The 22858-nt window shown below is 40.7% G+C and overlaps 1 protein-coding gene across 2 annotated transcripts in view; it reads right to left on the bottom strand.

Annotated features, from left to right (window-relative positions):
• Positions 1–22858, bottom strand: part of LOC124002665 (rho guanine nucleotide exchange factor 10-like protein) — a 119959-nt gene that overhangs the window by 18528 nt on the left and 78573 nt on the right. For both annotated transcript variants that reach the window (XM_046310276.1, XM_046310277.1), the window contains 3 exons: positions 22766–22852; positions 1943–2157; positions 906–1063 (listed from right to left, as the gene is read on the bottom strand). In XM_046310276.1, coding sequence (XP_046166232.1) covers positions 906–1063; positions 1943–2157; positions 22766–22852 — 460 coding nt within the window. The remainder of the gene's footprint in view (positions 1–905; positions 1064–1942; positions 2158–22765; positions 22853–22858) is intronic.

The following is a 22858-nucleotide window of genomic DNA, read 5'->3' as shown; positions in this document are numbered from 1 at the left end:
AGGCAGCCACACTGACACAGCCAGGTAAGACTCACCACACCGCAACCGGGCAGCCATTGTGCTACCGCAGGCTGTGATGACCTACTGGGAGAATGAGTGTTGAGATGGTGCTCCTAGTCCTATGATATGCCTGTCTGACCACAACACGAGCACACCAACCACTGTATGGTGACTTCAGGAGTCATTTCCTTACACTAACTGTCAGCGAAGATCACCAAGAATGGGCATGAAAAGAGGTATTTTAAGTATTTAAAATATTTTCCAAGGTTGCTTGTCTGAAATTAATTGGCCTTTTGCAAACGCATCCACTTGATGGATTCCCTGAAAATCCTATCACTCTTAAGCATGTCTCCTCATGCAGACTGAACGCATGACAGAAATGATATTTCTCACACACTCACGGAGGCATTCACTGCAAAAGAAAGAGACATACATGGGAATTTGAAAGATGTACAAATTGAAACAAGGAAACAATAAGATTAATATTTGCACTACTAACATGATTGATTACTTAATTAAAAGCCATTTTAATAATGTTAATAATGTCTAATATCAAAATAACTATTCCATTTTAATGTCACATTTCATACAATACAATGCTTAAACATTGTTGCTACAGTAAGCTAATGAGTGAATGAAATGATTACCTGAATTAATACAAATGACTAGCTAAGAGCATTAGTGGCGTAACGTAATTATAAAATTATTCCATTCTCCTGCTTGAATTGTGCTGTGATTGCATTCCTTGCTATATTGGTGATGGCTTGAAACATATACTTCTATGTAGCTAACATTAAATAAATTGCTATGTTAGTAATGTGACGATTCAACAATTCTGTCATTTTGGATTGAAATCTGATGACTATCTTCCTGACATACAGAGGGAGACCTTGGAAAGACCTTACCACCATTACTTCGTCCATACACCATCATGGTTCCATCTCTGAGCCCAGCGAACAGGAAGTTGATGGAGTGTTTGAGGCACAGGACAGGACAGCGCTGAGGGTTACACAGGGTCAACAGGCACTGGGCTGCAGTGTCCACGCTGCCATACACCAGGATGCTGGTGGCAAAAGGAGCAGGAACAATGTACACTGTACATGATAAATGAATATAATTTATGAAGACTGAGTACCTTGATGTAACTGGGCACTTTGGACCTGAAAATGTGTGTGTGCAGCCCCTTGCTCTTTCTTGTGTTTAAGATTCCATCTGAACTTCACTGACTGTTCTGCACATTTTTCCGAAATTTACAATGAACAAATGCACACCTTTGGAAAAATATATGTATTTCTCGAAAGAGAATGTTAACTAGTTGACAGTCAATTGTGTTCCACAAAAATAAACGCTGAAATTGTGCTTCTATTACACTTTGTATTTTCCCTCCTCTCAGGACACATATAGTGAATGAGTCAACATAAACAAATAAACTGCACACTTTTCATTTTATTCTGGTGCCCAAATGATTAACAAACAAATTGCAGAGGAAAATAACTACAGTCAACTGGCAATATGAGATGCAGGAGGACTGTTTTCTCTTAGAAAGTAATGTAATCACCAGGACTGTAACCGTCTGAGATTCAACTATTCCTCCATTACATGCAGTAAAATCTGAAAATATAAACAGTAGATGGGAAAATAAGATATGGTTGAGCACCAGGATTTGAGGTGTATGTAATCAACTCTGATTTCTTTGTCCCATCTACTATTGACAGATTTTGTTAGTCTTGAGATTAACCTAACATACTATACTGCATGGTGATACAGAATATGACTCTCTGTCAAAACAAATAGACTTTGTAAGTAGGATAATAGTGGTGACCAACAATAATAAATACAATAATATGTCTGTATCATCATCATCCATCCATGCATCCATCCACATAAATGTAACTTACACCATTGTATTTGACAATTTCTCTAAAAGCTGTGTTGACCTCACCTTCCATCATCCAGTCCCAGACAAATGGTGTTCCCCACCCCAGTAGGGCTCCTGAGGGCCACAGCCTCCATCTCCTCTGGGGTGCTGGGTTCAGGCACATACTCCAGACACCTCACTGGGGCCCCCACCTGGAGGCTCTTCACTGGGCGTGGTGTGGGCCTGTTCAGGGAGAAGATCTCCACCTGCCCCTGGGTAGCATCTCCTCCACTGGCCACCTGCAGTGAGAAGAAGGTAGGTATCCAAGGTCAGTAAGATATTCTCCTCCTCTGGCCACCTCTAGAGAGAAAAGTGGGTATATAAGGTTAGTAAAATACTCCTCCACTAGTCACCTGCAGAGAGAGACATTTAAATACTCCTCCATTGGCCACCTACAGAGAGGGAAATTAGGTATGTAAGGTCAGTAAGATACTCAATTACTAGCCACCTAGAGAGAGAGAGACACGTGGGCATCTATAGTCAATAAGATATATCTGGGTCAAGACATCTTCTCCACTAGCCACCTAGAGAGAAAGAGGTGTCCATTTAAAGGTTAGTAAAGACTGTAGGTCACAGCAATTAACGGCTAACATAGCACAGGTGGAGAGGGTGGATGGTCGTTTAGAAAATGTACTGTAGCGTAGGAGAGTTACTTGCTCATGCTTAAGTCTTTGTAGAATTTCTGAATAATTTTAGAAGACACAGAACACTCTCCTGTAATACGTCTTAGCTCTGATATCCGCACCTGTTAGCAAATCCAGGCAGTTTCAGCAAAGTGTAAAGTTAAAATCAAATATCGTTTAAAAACCTGTCTATATTCCTCCCTCACTTTTAAATATCCCTCAGACTCAGAAACCACAAACCGCAATGGGTTCACAATGTCATCTCTAGAACATCAAACCATTTCTAAAACAGAGATCTTTTCATCAGCAGAGAACAGACAGATGAAAAAAAGACTTTCAAAGACTGTGCATCGCTTGACAATTGAGGGTTTGTATAAGATGATGATTGATCTAATGCTTGAGTCGGGGACTTAGCAATGACACAGTCAATCCCAATGAAGGGATGAAATACAGCAGTTGACTGTTGAATTAGAAGACAAGGTGACCCCATTAAAACTCATCTTCACTGAATGGACAGAATGGTACAAGGTTATTGGTCATTAGGAGGGGGCACATTGAGCAGTTGTTGTATGTTGCTGGTCTTCCTTTACTCACAGTCTATAGTGTCTGCTAGGGCTGAGTTTGACATATCCTATTCACCAACACACTCTGAGTGAGTCATGAATAGCAGTCCAACTTCTAAAAAAGTCCAAAATCCAATAAGAATCCCTGACAAAACAAGAGAGCGGACCTCATATAATCAAAAAAAAAATGCCAGGCAATCATCACCAACTCCCCCTTGGGGTTCCACACTCTCTGCTGTAGGCCTGAGTGGCTGCATGCATGAATAGAGGCTTGATTCTGCAAGTGTCACACTCATATTGGCCTTGTGTCAAGCCTGCCAATGTCAATACAGGGGAAGGGAAGAGAGGCAGGGGGTAAACCTGGATCTGTAGCAATTTCAATTAGGAGACTCCAAATCACTCCAATCATAAGTGAAATCTTCATGGGTTTTCACAGGATTCTTTCACCAAAGTTGTTTTTCTCTAGATATGGGACTGGTGCAACTGTCCAACTGAAGTGTAATGTTCCTAACAAGAACTGACACTGAAGATCAAATAAGGATTTTCCCCGAGTCACATTATGGGAATAAGACTTAGGATAAATATAGTCTTTAGCCTCTTTCACCCCCCCTGCCTGGCCTTTTTTGCATGCAATCATTTGTTAGATTTGTGTCAGCATGCTGGACAGGAGTAGTCCCATGGGCTCTGGAGAGCGAGCCAGAGAAAATAATGGACTGTTGCACAGAGACGAGCTCCCCAAAAACAAAGCTTAAAGGCAAATGGCTCTGTGCAACCACAGCCCTAAGCAACCCCAACTTCAACATTCTCCTACACTTAAGCACTCACTCATCCAATTCCTTAACAGATCCAGTGAAATGACTGTGCCCTGACAAACTCATCACTACTTGTTTGTGGGAATAGATATCTGTTTTGTCAGAGTGCATAAGAAACTTCCTGAAAGTAACTAACTCTACCAGTGTTAATTAATTTAACCTTTATTTAACTAGGCAAGTCAGTTAAGAACAAATTATTATTTACAATGACGGCCTACATAGGCCAATCCCTAACCCGGACGACGCTGGGCCAATTGTGCGCCTCCCTATGGGACTCCCAATCATGGCCGGGTTGTGATACAGCCTGGAATAGAACCAGAGTCTGTAGTGATGCCTCTAGCACTGAAATGCAGTGTGCTGGACCCTTGCGCCACTCGGGAGCCCCGGAAATGAGATTGTTCTGGACCGAGGGAGGCAGTGGGAGAGGATGATCATGGACATGCCATGGTGGGGACGCTGAATGAATGCTCAAGTCCATGTTATTAGTCACAATGTGTTAAAATTAACCTTTGTAAGGTTGATAATGACTCATTCTAAACTTTATCTCATGTTCTGTTTCAAAACTGCTGTTTTTAACACCTTTACACACCATGAGGATTAATCTGAACCTGTCTGAAGTATGGAGTGGGTGAGAGTAAAATTAATTTATGGTATACGTGGGAAAAACACCAGTCAGAAAAGTGGAGTGAACCGGTAATGTAGGCAAACAAGGAAATTCATGTGAATCAGGTTGATTAGAAACAATGTCATTACTCTGATCAAAGTCAGGAGAATCCCACCAGCCCATCTCACTTTAACATGATTAGTGTCATCCCTCATTTGACAAGCCTGCCAGGGAGGTAGATCTGAGACAAGTGGGGGAGTGAGCCGAGCAGAGCAGACCACTTGATCAGTTGTTTATTCATGGTTCCACTGGGTCTTATAATGATATTGTGTATTTTATTAAACCCTTTTCTCCTAACTTTGGGATGTTACGGAATAAAATACAGGCATGTGACATGTCTTCGAAAGAACATTTACTTAGGTGCTTAAAACACTTGATCTTTCAAGTTAGTTATCGTGTCATGTGTTGCAACTTGTCACACATTAGGCCTACATAACTCCAGCACTTGATAATATCAAGCAAATCCTCTAAATGTAATGCTTTATTTATTAAGGTTTAAAGGATATTCTGTTTTGTAGCTAACATAACATAACAAACACCGCATGGGCACGTAAAGGACTGTTTAAAAGGGATACTGAGAGATGTAGGTCATTTCTCTACTTACCCAGAGTCATTTGAATGAAGAAAAATTGTGTTTTTCATGGCCCTTTCCCCCATTTTGACTATCACATGTAAAGTAATAAAGAAGGTGAAATATTTGGTTTCGAGTAATATAATACAAAATCTTATATGCCATTTAGCAGACACTTTTATACAAAGCGACTTACAGTCTCATGTGTGCATACATTTTTAAGTATGGGTGGTCACGGAAGTCGAACCCACTATCCTGGTGTTGCAATGCTATACCAAAAATGCCTGACAAGTTTATAAATACTTCGTGAAGCCTCAATTTAATATGATTTTTAAAGCCTTTATTAAGCAGTGCTTATGCCACCATTTATAAAGCACAGCTTTTTGTCATATTTGACATAGTGGGCTATGAACACTTTATAGAGCATGACATACGGTTATAGATGATTTGTGACACATTTATGTAGTGTTTATGAAGCCTTTATAAGATGCATGGAATTTAAATATTGTTTGAATTATTGCATTTTTTGTCCAACATAAATAAACAATTCCAGGTGAAAGCCAAGGCCATTTCCTTCAGTATTCCGATTAGGAATAAGAAAAAAAATACATTTAAAAAAGTATATGTCCATATTCCCACCAACACGGCAGCTGAACCCGTGTGTCTTGTGCGCTTCTGTTTGTTTGCGTGTGTTTTTTAAAAATAATTCCAAATACTCCAGTAATATTTTGATATAGTCAAGAAATTACTTGCTATATACATTTTCCACTAGAAGGTGCTGCCCTTGCCTGCTGCCCTTACCTGTCTACCTAACCACATTGGGCCACGCACCTGTCTGGTTGAAAGCCTCCTCTTCTACCCAGCCTCCCGACACAAGCCTCTACCAAATGAGTGTGATACCTAGGCTACTCCCATGGTGTGCTGCACTGCTTGGCCCCCACCTTTCAGTCTGCTCCTGATTACCCAGGCCTGCCCCCCCCCCGTCTGGTACAGGTATCCCCAAGCTTCGCTCACTGCTCCAGCACCCATGTACACTTACAAACAGCAGTCTCTGATCTGAATTGTACCTGAAGCCTGTGGACTTCTATGAGCTTTTACTCAGGAACTTGTATGCATTTAAGATTGTATTATTTGGCCTTTATTGTTATTTTATTATAGATGACTTATTGAAGTTTTCCATGGTCATGCCTCTTAGGCGCATGAACCGCTAGCGGGATACCTACGACAACATCCGGTGAAATTGCAGAGCGCGAAATTCAAAATACAAAAATCGTAATATTAAACATTCATGAAAATACAAGTGTCATACATAATTTAAAAGCGTAACTTCGGGGGCCTCCCGGGTGGCGCAGTGGTTGTACTGCAGCGCCAGCTGTGCCATCAGAGTCCCTGGGTTCGCGTCCAGGCTCTGTCGTAACCGGCCGCAACCGGGAGGTCCGTGGGGCCTGGCGTCATCCGGATTAGGGGGGGATTGGTCGGTAGGGATGTCCTTGTCTCATCGCGCACCAGCGACTCCTGAGGCGGGCCGGGCGCAGTGCCCGCTATCCAAGGTTGCAAGGTGCACAGTGTTTCCTCCGACACATTGGTGCGGCTGGCTTCCGGGTTGGATGTGCGCTGTGTTAAGAAGCAGTGCGGCTTGGTTGGGTTGTGTATCGGAGGACGCATGACTTTCAAACTTCGTCTCTCCCGAGCCTGTACTGGAGTTGTAGCGATGAGACAAGATAGTAGCTACTACAACAATTGGATACCACGGAATTGGGGAGAAAAAGGGGTAAAAATTCAACAAAAACAAAAAACAAACAAAAAAAAGCATAACTTCTTATTAATCCAACCGGGTTGTCAGATTTCAAAAATACTTTACGGAGAAAGCATACCATGCGATTATCTGAGGACAGCGTCCCTCACCAAAATACTTTTTCAACCAGCACAGGCATCACAAAATCACAAATAGTGATTAAATAAATCACTTACCTTTGAAGATCTTCCTCTGTTTGCAATCCCAAGGGTCCCAGCTACACAATGAATGGTCGTTTTGTTCGATAAAGTCCTTCTTTATATCCAAAAAAGTCTGTTTAGTTGGCGCCAATTATCTCAGTAATCCACTGTTTCAACATGCATACAAACTAATCCAAAAAGTTACCAGTAAAGTTCGTCCAAACAAGTCAAACAATGTTTCTAATTAATCCTCAGGTACTCTGACATCGAAATAAACCATAATATTTAAGATGGAGAATAGTATGTTGAATAGGGAAGATAAATAACGAAGAGCGCGCACCTCATTCACAAGCCAACAAGACCACTTTTCTAATGAGAGACACCTTGTAGTTCTTCCAACTACTTGTTCATTTTTCAAAAAACAAGCTAATGGGAGCCATAGGAACTGCAATATGGGTCCCATCTATTTGTATTTCCCACAGGCAAGCACTGAAATGGCCTGTGACCTAAAAAAAAAGAGGAATCCAGGTTGGATTTTGCTCAGGTTTTCGTCTGCCATATCAGTTCTGTTATACTCACAAACATTTTTTAACTGTTTTAGAAACTTCAGAGTGCTTTCTATCCAATGCTACCAAGTATATGCATATCATAGCTTCTGGGCCTGAGTAACAGGCAGTTTACTTTGGGCACGTCAGTCATTCGAAATGTAGAAAAAACAAAACAGGTTAAATGCTGAGAAATGTGAGTGTTTTTCCCATGTTGCATCCTGGGAGAAACCATACGCTTGTCAGGTGGAGAACTTTGCCAGTTTTTCCCAATTGACATGGGAGAAACCGCATGCTTGCGTTTACATGTGTGGATTGTTCTTTCGGTACTTAACCATGTCTCTGGACTGTATGCACCTTTTGAAATACCTTGTATTAAAGACTTGTTCCTCTCAACTTTAGTCTCTGAATCCAAAAGTTGTACAATTCTATCTAGACTTGCCATTATTTTACTGCTTTTACTGTCAGGAAATGTGGAATCTAACCTAACCATTTCTACCCCATCTGAATTAAAAAGTAAGAATGGTCTGAAGTTTCTGCACATAAATGTAAGGCTTCTTTCGAAACTTGATTTTGTGAATATTTGGATTAAAACCATAGAGAGCATATATACATCTGGGTCTTTCTGAAACCTGGCAAAAAAAATCTATCATTGACAAGGACATTGGCATTGATGTTTAGAATGCTTTTTTTGGTCAGATCGCAAATCTAAGGGTGGTAGTGTTGCTATATACATAAAAGACACATTTTTGGTAACCATTCTGACCTTTGTTACCAAACCCAAGCAATTTGAATATTTGTCCTTGAATATAAATCTCTGTGCATCCTTGAATCTTGTTGTCTCCTGTTGTTATAGACCCCCGTCTGCGATTTCTGGCTCTCTGGAGTGCATTTTTTAATTATTATCACAAAATGTGAAACCTGAATTTGTGCTTATGGGCGACCTGACCTGAACCTAGACTGGTTGACATCCAACTCTGATCAACTCAAGAATCTTTGTAATACCTATCATTTTAATCAGATTGTTAAAAATTGTTTGCAAGGTGTCCTATAACATCATCTTTGTTTGTTCTTATTTTAACAAACACTCCACATCGTTTTAATGCTTCTGGTGTATTTGCAAATGATAAGTGATCACTGCGCTGTTGCTTGTGTAAGGGATGGTACAATTCCTAAACTACCTTCATGTACAGTATCATGATGAAAAGAAACTGGAAGCAGTTTGATACTCAGGGTTTTTTTCATTATGTTTTTAATAATATAATAATAATAATATATGCCATTTAGCAGACGCTTTTATCCAAAGCGACTTACAGTCATGTGTGCATACATTCTACGTATGGGTGGTCCCGGGGATCGAACCCACTACCCTGGCGTTACAAGCGCCATGCTCTACCAACTGAGCTAACATTGCCAGGAATAGAGTTGAACATCTCTGATGTTAAATTAGCCTTTTCTTACCTACATAAAGCATTCTAGGATGTATGCAACAAGCACGCCTCTTTCAAACAATACAAAATTAAGGGCATAGACAACCCTTGGTTGTCAGATGAACTAGTCTGAATTCATAAGGCTTTGGAATAAGAAAAATCCCATGACCCTGATCATCTAGACCCCCGCCTACTACAATTAGCTGCAGACATCATTGCTCCCCATTTAACATGCATCTTTAACATCACCATATAATGTAATGAAAACCCCAAGATGTAGAAATCAGCATTTGTCCTACCTCTTTTGAAAGTAGGTGATCCCACTCTACCCATGTCAGAGACACAAACTCGGTCTCAACCTTTAAGTCTTTACTGAAGACTCATCTCTTCAGTGGGTCATATGATTGAGTGTAGTCTGGCCCAGGAGTGGGAAGGTGAATGGAAAGGCTCTGGAGCAACGAACCGCCCTTGCTGTCTCTGCCTGGCCGGTTCCCCTCTTTCCACTGGGATTCTCTGCCTCTAACCCTATTACAGGGGCTGAGTCACTGGCTTACTAGGGCTCTCTCATACCGTCCCTGGGAGGGGTGCATCACCTGAGTGGGTTGAGTCACTGATGTGATCTTCCTGTCTGGGTTGGCGCCCCCCCTTGGGTTGTGCCGTGGCGGAGATCTTTGTGGGCTATACTCAGCCTTGTCTCAGGATGGTAAGTTGGTGGTTGAAGATATCCCCATAGTGGTGTGGGGGCTGTGCTTTGACAACGTGGGTGGGGTTATATATTTCCTGTTTGGCCCTGTCCGGGGGTGTCCTCGGATCGGGCCACAGTGTCTCCTGACCCCTCCTGTCTCAGCCTCCAGTATTTATGCTGCAGTAGTTTATGTGTCGTGGGGCTAGGGTCAGTTTTTTAAATATCTGGAGTACTTCTCCTGTCCTATTCGGTGTCCTGTGTGAATTTAAGTGTGCTCTCTCTAATTCTCTCTTTCTCTCTTTCTTTCTCTCTCTAGCAGGACCTGAGCCCTAGGAACATGCCTCAGGACTACCTGACATGATGACTCCTTGCTGTCCCCAGTCCACCTGGCCGTGCTGCTGCTCCAAGTTTCAACTGTCCTGCCTTATTATTATTGGACCATGCTGGTCATTTATGAACATTTGAACATCTTGGCCATGTTCTGTTATAATCTCCACCCGGCACAGCCAGAAGAGGACTGGCCACTCCACATAGCCTGGTTCCTCTCTCGGTTTCTTCCTAGGTTTTGGCCTTTCTAGGGAGTTTTTCCTACCCACCGTGCTTCTACACCTGCATTGCTTGCTGTTTTGGGGTTTTAGGCTGGGTTTCTGTACAGCACTTTGAGATATCAGCTGATGTACGAAGGGCTATATAAATACATTTGATTTGATTTGATACTGAATATCTATCACCCCATATCTAAATTGTCTGTTCTGGTAAAGGTATTGGAGTTCCTAGTCAAAAAGCACGTTTAAAGCCTTCCTCCAGGAAAACAATACCTTGAGTGGTATACAATCAGGTTTCAGTTCTAGCCACAGCACTGTCACAGCAACTTTGAAGATTTTGAATGATATTCATTGTGCCCTAGATAAGAAGCTACATTGTGTATCTGTATTCATAGACTTGTCAAAGGCATTTAACACTGTGGACCATACGGTCTTGGTGCAGAGATTGAAGTGTATTGGGATTACTTGTCATGCTCCGGAGTGGTTTGTGAACTACTTGTCAAATTGAACCAGCAGCATACAACCCTGTATCCCACTGCTAGCTTGCCTCCTAAGTTAAGCAGGGTTTGTCCTGGTGGGAGACCATATGCTGCTGGAAGTGGTATTGGAGGGCCAGTAGGAGGCACTATTTCCTCTGGTCTAAAACAAATATCCCAATGACCTAGGGCTATGATTGGGGACATTTCCCTGTGTAGGGGTGGCGTCTTTTGGATGGGACATTAAACGATTGTCCTGACTCTCTGTGGTAACTAAGAGTAGGGGTGCTATTGTAAGAGTAGGGGTGCTAACCCCAGTGTCCAGGCTAAAATCCCAATCTGGCCCTCATACCATCATGGTCACCTAATCATCCCCATCTTCCAATTGGCTCATTCATCAACCTTTCTCTCACTTGTAACTATTTCCCAGATTGTTGCTGTAAATGAGAATGTATTCCCAGTTAACTTACCTGGTAAAATAAGGGTTAAATAAAATAAATAAAAATAACCCAGTGTGTTAATTAAAGGACAAATCCACCCAAAACCACTCATTCCTATAATTTACAGTGTTAAATAACATGAATACGTGAGAACAATATTTTTTTGTAAACAAATGTTTGATTTTGGTGTTATAATAATGTTGGTAGCAACATGTGAAAATCGTTGTGGAAATCTTTTGCAGCTCAAGTTGACTACAAAATCCACAATGTAATGCTTTCTCTATCGGCTGGCACTATCAACAAACTGCACTATCAATTTAGGAGTCTACAATCTCACCATGTTCAACCTACAGATTGATGTGCCTCACAGAGTGGAGTCTGGAATTCACAACAACAGAGACACTTTTGAGGAGATGGGAAATTCCATAGGAATCGTATTAATGCCCATTGTGCACATTGCCCATGCTACGTCAATGGGCCACGCAGTGCATTCTGGCAATTCTGGAACAAGGAGAGCTCTCCTTCAAGGAAATAATGGGAGTCAATTGGGCGCTAGCTCAAAAACCCAACATAAGCATGAATTTCGTCAACGGGTACACAGTGGTGGAAAAAGTACCCAATTGTCATACTTGAGTAAAATATACATTAATAGAAAATGACACAAGTGAAGTTAAAGCTACCCAGTAAAATACTAATTGAGTAAAAGTCTAAAAGTACTTGGTTTTAAATATACTTAAGTATCAAATTAAATGTTATTGCTAAGATTAACTTTTTTGAACTTTCATGTGCTTAATAACAAACGTGTATGCCATCTGTAAATACAAATAAAATTGTTAAATTTCAAGCCTTGTTGGTTAAGCCACAGAAAAAGGGAGCGAACCTTCCCACTAGCCATGATTGTCTGGGATAATGAGTGGCCTGGACATGCCAAGAGAGGAGTTCAGATTGGTCTGCCACATAGCAGGCTTCTGTCTACTTGAGCTGGTCAGTCTGTGTTGGTAATACTGTCGAACGCTGCTTTAAAAAAATGTATTGTGTGGTGGAGCTGTATAAGTGTTGCTCTCCACTTTCTGGAGGATCGAGTTTCGAAATCAGTGGAATTGGAGTATGATGGCTAAAGAGATGGAGAAAACACCTGTCTCCAGATTACATCTTCAAACTAAGGGCAACTGTGGCATGGCATCCGTGACAGGGAGATGCATCCATCATGCGTTAGCTAGCTACATTTTCAAATATTACACATTTCTCATTTTTACAGAAAGGGGTTTCATTTCAAGCTAAAGTGTACTGTTAGCTAGCTAGCTAACGTTACACGTATAACGTTATTATTCGTATCCCAGAACCGTTTTCTTTTCTACAGTAGCTAGTTAACCAACCAGATTCAATGTTAGCTAGCTAACATTAGGCTCTAAAAAGCAAAGCACACAGCTCTGGGATACGAATAATAATGTCAGCTAGTGAGCCAGCAGCTAACTTTAGCTGGCTAGCTAACAGTACACTTTAGTTTAAGAAATGTAGCTAGCTAGCTAGGTAAACAATGAACCTAGCTAGGTAAACAACGTGTAACATCACACACACACCACACACTATCTGCTGGGAGATAACTAACCAGGTTCAATGTTATCTCCCAGCAGATTCATGCAGGGTATTAACAACATGATTTGGGACTATGTTCATTGTTGTTTGACTAGCTAACGTTAGCTGGCTGGCTCGTTAGCTAACATTACGTGACATGTGTGATCTTACACGTTGTTTACCAAGATTCATTGTTTACCCATCTATAGTAAACTCACGTAAACTTGTGCATTGCCTTGGTCCGTACAATTGCGCCCCAAACATGTAATACTTCCAGATCAACTGTAATGTCAATACCATTGTAAAGCACAATTTCTCCCCTTTCCAACAAAATAAATGACATGACCGAAACTCTGCCCGTTTCTGCATAATTCAAGCAGGCAATGAGCCCCGTCGGGTGTTTTTAAAAATGGCGGGTGGGGAAGTGAAACTAATGCGTGATAATGAGAAGGAAAGATGTCGTGTGGGAAAACTGCTTTATTTCACTCGATCTGTCCAACTTATCACCTTATTGCCTCTAAAATGTAAATAAAACACTATAAATAGTTTATATAATGTGTCATTACAAACCTATTTGAATGTTTGTGTCGAATTTGAATCGGGTTTTTAGGGCGGTGCTAAATTGATCTTAGAAGAATATAGCGGCTTTGAGAATGATGATTGCATGCAATGATGACGCAAAAAATGACTAGGTATCCCCCTTTAATAATAATAATAATAACCCCCGTCACTGTCCATTTCTTGTTTTTAAACGATGAGAGAAGTGCTATACCTGAAATAGTTGCTTTATGCGTGCTGTACTTTACGGCATGACACGTCTAGATGTAACAGAGGGTCTGTTTTTTTCAACTTTTCTCCAATACTATAGAGCCATTACCATGTTGATCAACAGAATGGGGTGAGTTCACGTTAAGCTAAAGTGTACAACATCCGTTGAATATGGCCAGTGTCAGCAAACGTCGGGAAAAAAATCTGAATTAATTTGTTGCCAGCAGAGCCGGTTGGGCTGTTTTCATGTTATCCAGAGGTAAACAAATCATTGGCCAAAGCATCAAATGTGCGCTCTGAATGCTCCGAGATCAAAACGAGGTGGGTGGGGCTAAAGCTTAAGAGGGTGTGAATGATGCTGAATGGGTGTAGACAAAGAAGAGCTCTTCACTAGATACCAAAACATTCAAAGTAGGCCTAAAAGTAATATCTCCATTTTTTCAGAGGTTTGGACGATTCAAAATATATATCTAAATTTCTTGTTTCTCTCTAAACATATTAAAAAAGGCCAAGTCATAATTCTTAACTGAATTTTCTTTATTAAAATAAAAATATATATACAAGGCCTCAAGGCCTATTTGTGCAGAACAAATTAACAACACACACCCACACGTCTATTCTATTGTTTAGAATGTTAGACCACTAGCTGTTAGAATATGTCATTTATATAATGATTTTGATTGAAAATGTATTAATTTAGTTAATGTGTTGTTATAATTAAAACAGCCTGTGGTTATTTGCTATTGGATTGGCAGAATGATAACTACTGATACATTCGCCTACAGAACAGAACTTTTTTGGATGCACTTTAATTATCCAATGTCACACTTACCGATGGCAAGGTGAAGCCTGTGCCCAAAGCACTGCAGGCGGGTCCAGTTGTTCAAGCGCAATGCTTTTATCAGGTTGCTCCTGCTGTCAGTTGTCATGCACACCTTTCAGTCTTCGCTCATATTCCACGATGCCAGAGAGTCTCTGAGACCCTGGGTTATTACTTCACCCGTATGATCATCCGGGAAGTAAGACGTCTGGAGGCAGACATTTTGCAATTTACAGTCTTCATTTATGTAGTGGACTGTCAAACTTAGGTATGGCTCTGTCGTTCTGCTCGACCTATAACAGCTGTGGTGGAAAAATAAGAAACACTAGCCAGCTTCTCTGCGGTTCTTTCGCGGGTAGCAGTGTATAATCACGACAGGGCTTCTTCCGTGAAATACTTGCGGCTTGGCAGCTGATATTTCTGGTCAACTGTACCTAGCATCTTTTGCCATGGTCACTGCATCCGTTATCTCCTTCCACCTCAAACGTTTCTTGTCATAAGGGATTACGTTTGAAAAGGATGCGACTATGGTAGTTTGTCTTTCAGCAGACGTTTTGGGAATCGGGCGAATGGAATCGGCATTCCTCCCATTCCACCGCACGTTTCAGTTGCAGGTGATGGAAGAGGTTAGTTGTACTGCTGCTTTTCTTGGCAATTGTCTTTCGACACATTTTGCACAGGCCATTTGTTTCCTGAACATCAGATCTCTTAAACACAAACCACTTCCATATTACTGAAAAAATATTGCTGCCCTTTTTGGGGCTGATTTCATCCTCAAGAGAGGCTGAGCTGGCTTCCACACTTTCCGTTTTGGTGGAAGTTTTACCGCGGCTACACTTCTCCAGCGTGGTTACAATTTGTGAAAGGCTGTCTAGGGTTGTAATTGGTGGATAACCTCTGTGCACGTGTTGCATACAATTGGGACATGATTCGGCATTGGGCTGGCAGAGAAGAGACAGTGAGATGCTGCATTTGTAAAACATTACATCGTTATGAAAGAACCTCGATTCTTGCGATACAGAGCTAAAACATAAACTTGAATATGTCTTAAAAACTACATTTCTCGCCCAGCCCTAATTCAAAGGCCGTTTTCTCAAAAGTGAGTTTACAAGTTGATCAACTTTTAAAACAGAATTACTTTCCCATTTTGGAGCTCTCTACTTTTTTCCAATGTAAGAAAAACACCATTTCAAATTTTGCTACATAAGACCCAATCCAGGTTGTGAGTCACAAATGACAAAAATTTAAATGTAAATATTGGGTTTTATTACTGTCACAAAGCTTGTTTTTTCCTTTCCCGCCAGAAAATAGTTGTTTCGTTGTACTTTTCTGTCAGTGTTGGACTATGGTGTTACTATTTACTGTATTTGCAAGCTTCAAGCGCTACACTGAAGGCTCATGACTATGTGTGTCATTCAGCCCTTGATTTTGTCACCAATCAGAGACTTCTAACTCACCATTGTGATTTTTACAGTGCTGTCGGGGTGAACATCACTTGCAACACGCAGGCTCAAACACTGGTTCATTGTCATTTTAGGAAAACTGCCATTTTATCTATCCTCTCTTCTCGCTCGAAATTAAAACGAATTTAAGCTCTCAATCTTGTTTTATGCTAACAGTCCTAAAAATGAACCGAGCATGGAAAAAAAGGTCCTTTCAATAATCAGCCTTCTGGTCTTAGAATTCCCTCCAAGCCAACCTTAAATTCCAGGACCTGGTGTCCCTGGAGCAGTTCAAATAGATGAACAGGTTCTTGAGACCCGATGTCACTAGTTTGTGTTGCCTTATGTAAGGAAGCATGTTGTTTTCTTCAAACACACCACACACATACCTGCTCGCACACACACACATCTACTGTTTGTTTTCTGTTGTATTTGTGCTGATGCCCGTGTCTTACATTGTTTTATTTTTAATCCCCCGTCCCCACAGGAGGCCTTTTGCCTCGTGCCAAGCCATCATTGTAAATAAGACTGTTCTTAATTGACTGGCCTGGTTAAATAAATAAAAAAGAATACTGAAGGTCTATTGTTTCAGAGGTACAAATTCAACATATTTTAAACAACCTTTGTCTATGTTGAAAATTGGTTAGATTATGATATGATCCTGTGGTTGAAATTGCAACCTCAAAACAACTGTTTATGTTGATGACTCTTTGTAAATCCAATGTATTTTACACATAGATTCCACGTCACAATACGTTGAAAAATGACTGTATGTTGAAACAACACCTAGTGGGAGGGAGCTGAGTCTGTCTAGATGGGGCCTAGAGGGCCTTATCCAGATGGTTTATCCACGTGCTTTACGGGGATTACCCAACAAAATGCCCACTCTTCCCAGAAAGGAGGGGGCACCAAAACATTTTGCTTTAAGATTAACAGACAATTTATTTTCTGAGGCAAGGTTTTTCACAGAAAGTGTTCCTCTTAAAACCAGCAAAATTCCAACAAGTCCAGGGACTGTGGCACTTTTGTCTGCCAGTGCAATTTGCTCCACTCATAAAAAAACCCATCTGTAGTCTTTTATTTCTCCCACAGTCTGGTATATACCTTTTTAATGGCTTTTGGAGCGGAAGTGAACTCTGGAACCTCAAAGAACTTTGGGTGCATTTGTAAACAACAATTATTCTGTCTCAGCTGTAAACGGCTAGCTAGCTAACTTAGCATAGTTGTTTTCTTAAGTGTATTTTAAGGTGAGATGGTCCTTTACGTCTGGGGACGAATCTATTTTAGAATAGAAAAGTTCATAGATTTCCCAAAGAAGCATCGCAGCGCGCCGTATTGCCTGCATGGACAGTAATGGGTAAGATGTGGCAGCTCAGTTATACTGTCGGTGGCATAGGAGGTGAAAGGGGTGTGACTCTAGCAGAGGTGAGCTGCAAGTGAGTTCTAGTAGCCACTGTGATGTCATCCCCCTGAGACTTCAAGTAGTGTCTCCTCCTGTCTATCATGAATGTATCTATATTTTAATACTTTAAGCATCTCAGCTGCGGGAGGATCTCCCCATGCAATTTTGCCCTGATTTGCATCATTCTGCTACACTCACTATCATCCTTCTCCAGTGGTTGGCATGCTAGGTACAAGTGTCATTTGATTAAGGTTTGCATCCCGGCCCGGTCAGCCATACAGGGATGGAACTCATACATGACATGGCTACTCTGCAGCCCATTTAAAAGTGACCATTTACTGTGGTCAATCTACAGGGTATTTTTTCTCTTGCCTCCACTATCTGTGCTCTACCCTTTTGGTCACAGTAGTGATATTATTTATGGGATGCATGTCCAATGCAGACATATGATGGGATTAGTATTATCCTTGTGGGCATGTCCAATGCACTTGTATATGTGGCTTGTACATTGTTTACATTTTGTTCATTTGTTTCTTTCATTTGAAATGATACTATTAGAAATAGGAAAAGTACTCACACATCTGAGAACTTATGTGTTTGGGAATCATTTGTTAACAACTTGAAAGAAAATAAAAGACTGATACTGGCAAGATCAGTGTGTGTGGGTTTTTATTTTTTATTAGACAATTAATGAGGCTAACCATGTTGAAGGATACCAGGTTTGACTTCTACAGCTACTGTACATGCCCCCATGAATTGGATTAGTGCAAGCCCTATCCTTGAAATGAAGGTAGACCTTAAGGTTGACATGCACAGGAGAGAGACATTATTAGCAGTTATACAACGTGTGTGTCACGCCTTGGTCATTGTATTTTGTGTTATTGGTATATGTTTGGGTAGGCCAGGGTGTGACATGGGTTTATATGTTGTGTTTCGTATTGGGGTTTGTATTAATTGGGATTGTGTATGATTAGGGGTGTGTCTAGTTAGGCTTGGCTGCCTGAGGCGATTCTCAATTGGAGTCAGGTGATTCTAGTTGTCTCGGATTGGGAACCGTATTTAGGTAGCCTGAGTTCGCGTTGTATTTTGTGGGTGTTTGTTCCTGTCTCTGTGTTGTAGTCACCAGATAGGCTGTAATTAGTTTCACGTTTCGTTGTTGTTTTCTTATATCAGTTATTTCATGTACCGCGATACTTTCATTAAAGTCATGAGTAACCTACACCGCTGCATTTCGGTCTGACTCTCTTCTTACAACAGACAAACGTTGTTACAGGGTGGGCCTAATCCTGAATGCTGATTGGTTAAAACCGCATACCAGCCGGTATCTATTCCACAAGTTACCACCAGCTAAATCTATGACGTTAAAATGCCTATTTACTCTGTTCCATCTGACTGCACAATCCACTGTCTCATCAGCCAAGCAATTTAAAAACTTGATCTCCACTATAAAAAGCATGTAGACATTATCTCACTTTTATTTTAGACTAACATTGCCATTTTCAACTGTGGAGATTTGTATAAACCTTGCTGTCTGTCTCTCCGACATTTGCAACATTGTTTCAATATTCAAATTCGATCTCCAGCTGTCCCATCGTATTGAACGTGTTGGGAGTTGGGACGAGACAGACAGACAGGCAGGCAGCGTTTCTCAAACAGCCAAAATCATGAATAAGCTGGCATTATTTTTATGGATATGCAGTTGAAGTCAGTAGTTTACATACACTTAGGTTGGAGTCATTAAAACTCGTTTTTCAACCACTCCACAAATTTCTTTGTGGAGTTTTGGCCAGTCGGTTAGGATATCTATCTTGTGCATGACACAAGTCATTTTTCCATCAATTGTTTACAGACAGTCTTATAATTCACTGTATCACAATTCCAGTGAGTCAGAAGTTTACATACACTAACTTGACAGGGCCTTTAAGGAGCTTGGACAATTCCAGAAAATTATGTAATGGCTTTAGAAGCTTCTGAAAGGCTAATTGACATCATTTGAGTCAATTGGAGGTGTACCTGTGGATGTATTTCAAGGACTACCTTCAAACTCAGTGCCTCTTTGCTTGACATCATGGGAAAATCCTAACAAATCAGCCAAGACCTCAGATAAAAAATTGGAAACGTCCACAAGTCTGGTTCATCCTTGGGAGCAATTTCCAATCTCCTGAAGGTACCACGTTCATCTGTACAAACAATAGTACGCAAGCATAAACACCATGGGACCACACAGCCGTCATACCGCTCAGGAAGGAGACGCGTTCCGTCTCCGAGAGATGAACGTACTTTGATGCGAAAAGTGCAAATCAATCCCAGAACAACAGCAAAGGATCTTGTGAAGATGCTGGAGGAAACAGGTACAAAATTATCTATATCCACAGTAAAACGAGTCCTATATCAACATAACCTGAAAGGCCGCTCAGAAAGGAAGAAGCCACTGCTCCAAAACCGCCATAAAAAAAAGTCAGACTACAGTTTGCAACTGCACATGGGGACAAAGATCATACTTTTTGGGGAAATGTCCCTCTGGTCTGAGGAAACAAAAATAGAACTGTTTGACCATAATGCCCATCGTTATGTTTGGAGGAAAAAATGCATGTGCGAGCAAGGAGGCCTACAAACCTGACTCAGTTACACCAGCTCTGTCAGGAGGAATGGACCAAAATTCACCCAACTTATTGTGGGAAGCTTGTGGAAGGCTATCTGAAACATTTGACCTAAGTTTAAATTGTTTAAGGAAATGCTACCAAATACTAATTGAGTGTATGTAAACTTCTGACTCACTGGGAATGTGATTAAAGAAATAAAAGCTGAAATAAGCCATTTTCACATTCTTAAAATAAAGTGGTGATCCTAACTGACCTAAAACAGGGAAGTTTTACTAGGATTAAATGTCAGGAATTGTGAAAAACTGTGTTTAAATGTATTTGGCTAAGGTGTATATAAACTTCAACTTCAACTTTATACAAAGAAATGTCAATTGAAAAAGGTCAATTCAGCTAGTTTGCAGTCTTTCCAGTTTCAGTTTGAAGTGTTTGTGTTAGTGTTGTTGGCTAGCTCCTTTGAACAACAGTGTCCTGATGAGTGAGCACATTTTCTATGCCAGGCAAAATCGCACCTCATTTGCTCAATGTTATGGATGTATCCAAATAAATGTCTCTAGAAAACAGTTTAAACAAATGCAAATGCATCTACTTTGCTGTTGCTCTGACTGCACTTTTAGATGTGACTTAGTTAGCCATAGTTGGCTAGCTAACAAGCAAGGGTTCAGAATGTTGCCAGCCAGTATGACAGTTGAACATTTAGAACGAACGGCTAGGTCGCTTCCATAGATACAGAACAAAAAGACTGAACAACTGGGTTGCATTCTGTCGGCTTGGGTAGCAACCCTAGATTTGTATCGAGACTATATCTTGTGGAAGGATGAAATAGTATTAAGAAATTCATCAAAATAACATTTTTAATTAAAATATGTCAATCATTATTTTAATATGTTTGTAACCCGTTGTAAAGAAAAATAATTGATAATGCCCTCGAAGCCGGTGTTTGGAGGATATACTGGCACTGTTTGCCGGCCCTCAAGTTCGTCTCAGGCCTAACAACACCCGTGCCAATATATCCTCCAAACACCGGCTTCGAGGGCATTAACAATTAAATATCACGATCATGAGGGTGTGCAGAAAGGAATATTGTATGGTTAATTAGACTTAATTTCAAAATAATAAAGTTGACATAAAGTTGCAATTTGTTTGCTTCATGTTATGTATCATCCTGGTGCAATTATTATGCAGTTTAACATTATCACCACAAGGCGCTAGCATTTGTGTAGTCTAGCTTTACAACATGTAAACAAACCACTAGCTAGGTCACGTAACGTGAGGTCCATAATTCATGCCTAGCACAAGTTAGTGGTTCATATATACCTTGGTAAAACACCTAGGCAATACACCTGGCTAAAATATAGTTGCGTTATGGAGGAAGCAAACAAAGAGCTAGGAGAAACAGATTGGTGAACGGAGAGAGAGTGTGATAGTGGGATAAATACTGCTGCTGGCTAACTTTTGACGGAAACAATGTGGCCCTCAAACATTGTACTCGTATGCAATTAATTTAGTTGTAATGTTGGCTGCCGTGGGAAAAAATGCATCTAACATTAGCTGGCTAACAAGGTACGTTCATCTTTCTCTACCTTCATATCACACTAGCTCTGTGGTTATTTGCTGTGCTAGCCATATGTAACACCACCAGAACAAAGAGATAATTAACGGGAAATAAACATTGTCTGATGATTTTATTTAGTGGATCTGATAGCAACAAGTCAATGTGTGTATATAACTAACGTAAACTCACTCACAAAACTAATGCGTGATAGTGAGAAGGAGAGATGTTGTGTGGGAAAATTGCTTTTATTCACTCAATCTGTCCAACTTATCACCTTATCGCCTCTAAAATGCTATAAAGAGTTTATATAATGTGTCATTATTACACTTATTTGAAGGTTTGTGTCGAATTTGAATTGGGTTTTTAGGGCGGTGCTAAAGTGATCTTAGAAGTAAACAGCGGCTTTGAGAATGAAAGATGCAAAAAATGACTAGGTATTTACTAGGTATTTACCCCGGTCACTGTCCTTTTCTTGTTTTTAAAGGATGAGAGAAGTGCTACACCTGGTGGAGAGAGATTGTAAGACAGAAATAGTTGCTTTATGCGTGCTGTACTTTACGGCATGACACGTCACGATGTAACGGAGGGTCAGTTTTTTCAACTTTTCTCCAATACTCTAGAGCCATTACCATGTCGATCAACGCTTGAATAGAAAGTCGCTTGAACACAGTCGCTACAGTCACATTAGTTTTCTTTGTAGTCTCATTTGAATGTTGGGGATGCGCACATTTGTACGGAATGGGGTGAGTTCACGTTAGTTTGTTCTGTTTTTTGGTTGGATGTGCTAGCTAGCCAACTTTTTATTAAATTTTTTATTTAACCTTTATTTAGCTTGGCAATTCAGTTAAGAACAAATTCTTATTTACAATGACGGCCTAGGAACAGTGGGTTAACTGCCTTGTTCAGCTGCAGAACGACAGATTTTTACCTTGTCAGCTCAGGTATTCAATCTAGCAACCTTTCGGTTACTGGCCCAACGCTCTAACCACTAGGCTACCTGCCACCCCAACTAGCTAGCTAGCAATTATGGGGCTCTTTAGCGCCGGATGTTTACTGGAGAACCTCTAGTGGGTACATATAGAACTTGTTATGTTTTTTACATTTGAAAAGGTCTATACTAAATGAAAGTGAAGGGTCAGTTTGCATGGCAACACTTGTTTTTGTAGAGAAAAACTATTTGTATCCCTTTCATTGCCACATGTTTTGTACTTTTGATAAATAGATGTGATCAACCCTGAGGCCACTACAAATGTAATATTACAGAGGATGTATTTGTATAAAAGGGTGTCATGGTTAATGTTGTTTTAAATACTTCTATGTGCACATGTGTGTTTGTGTGCATGCATACATGTATGTATATGTGTGCCTGTAAACTGTGTATGTGTAAGTCACTCACCCAGAGATAGCCTTGAGGTAGCGAGGTGCTCGCTGCAGAGAAGCCCAGCAAAGCACACTGCACCGGATTGTGAAGGGCAGCTTCAAGCTGTAA

Source organism: Oncorhynchus gorbuscha, linkage group LG18, assembly GCF_021184085.1.
Source record: "Oncorhynchus gorbuscha isolate QuinsamMale2020 ecotype Even-year linkage group LG18, OgorEven_v1.0, whole genome shotgun sequence".
In the NCBI taxonomy this organism is placed as follows: domain Eukaryota; kingdom Metazoa; phylum Chordata; class Actinopteri; order Salmoniformes; family Salmonidae; genus Oncorhynchus; species Oncorhynchus gorbuscha.
The sequence above is the reverse complement of the archived record's forward strand: the minus strand, read 5'-3'. Positions and strand labels throughout refer to the sequence as shown.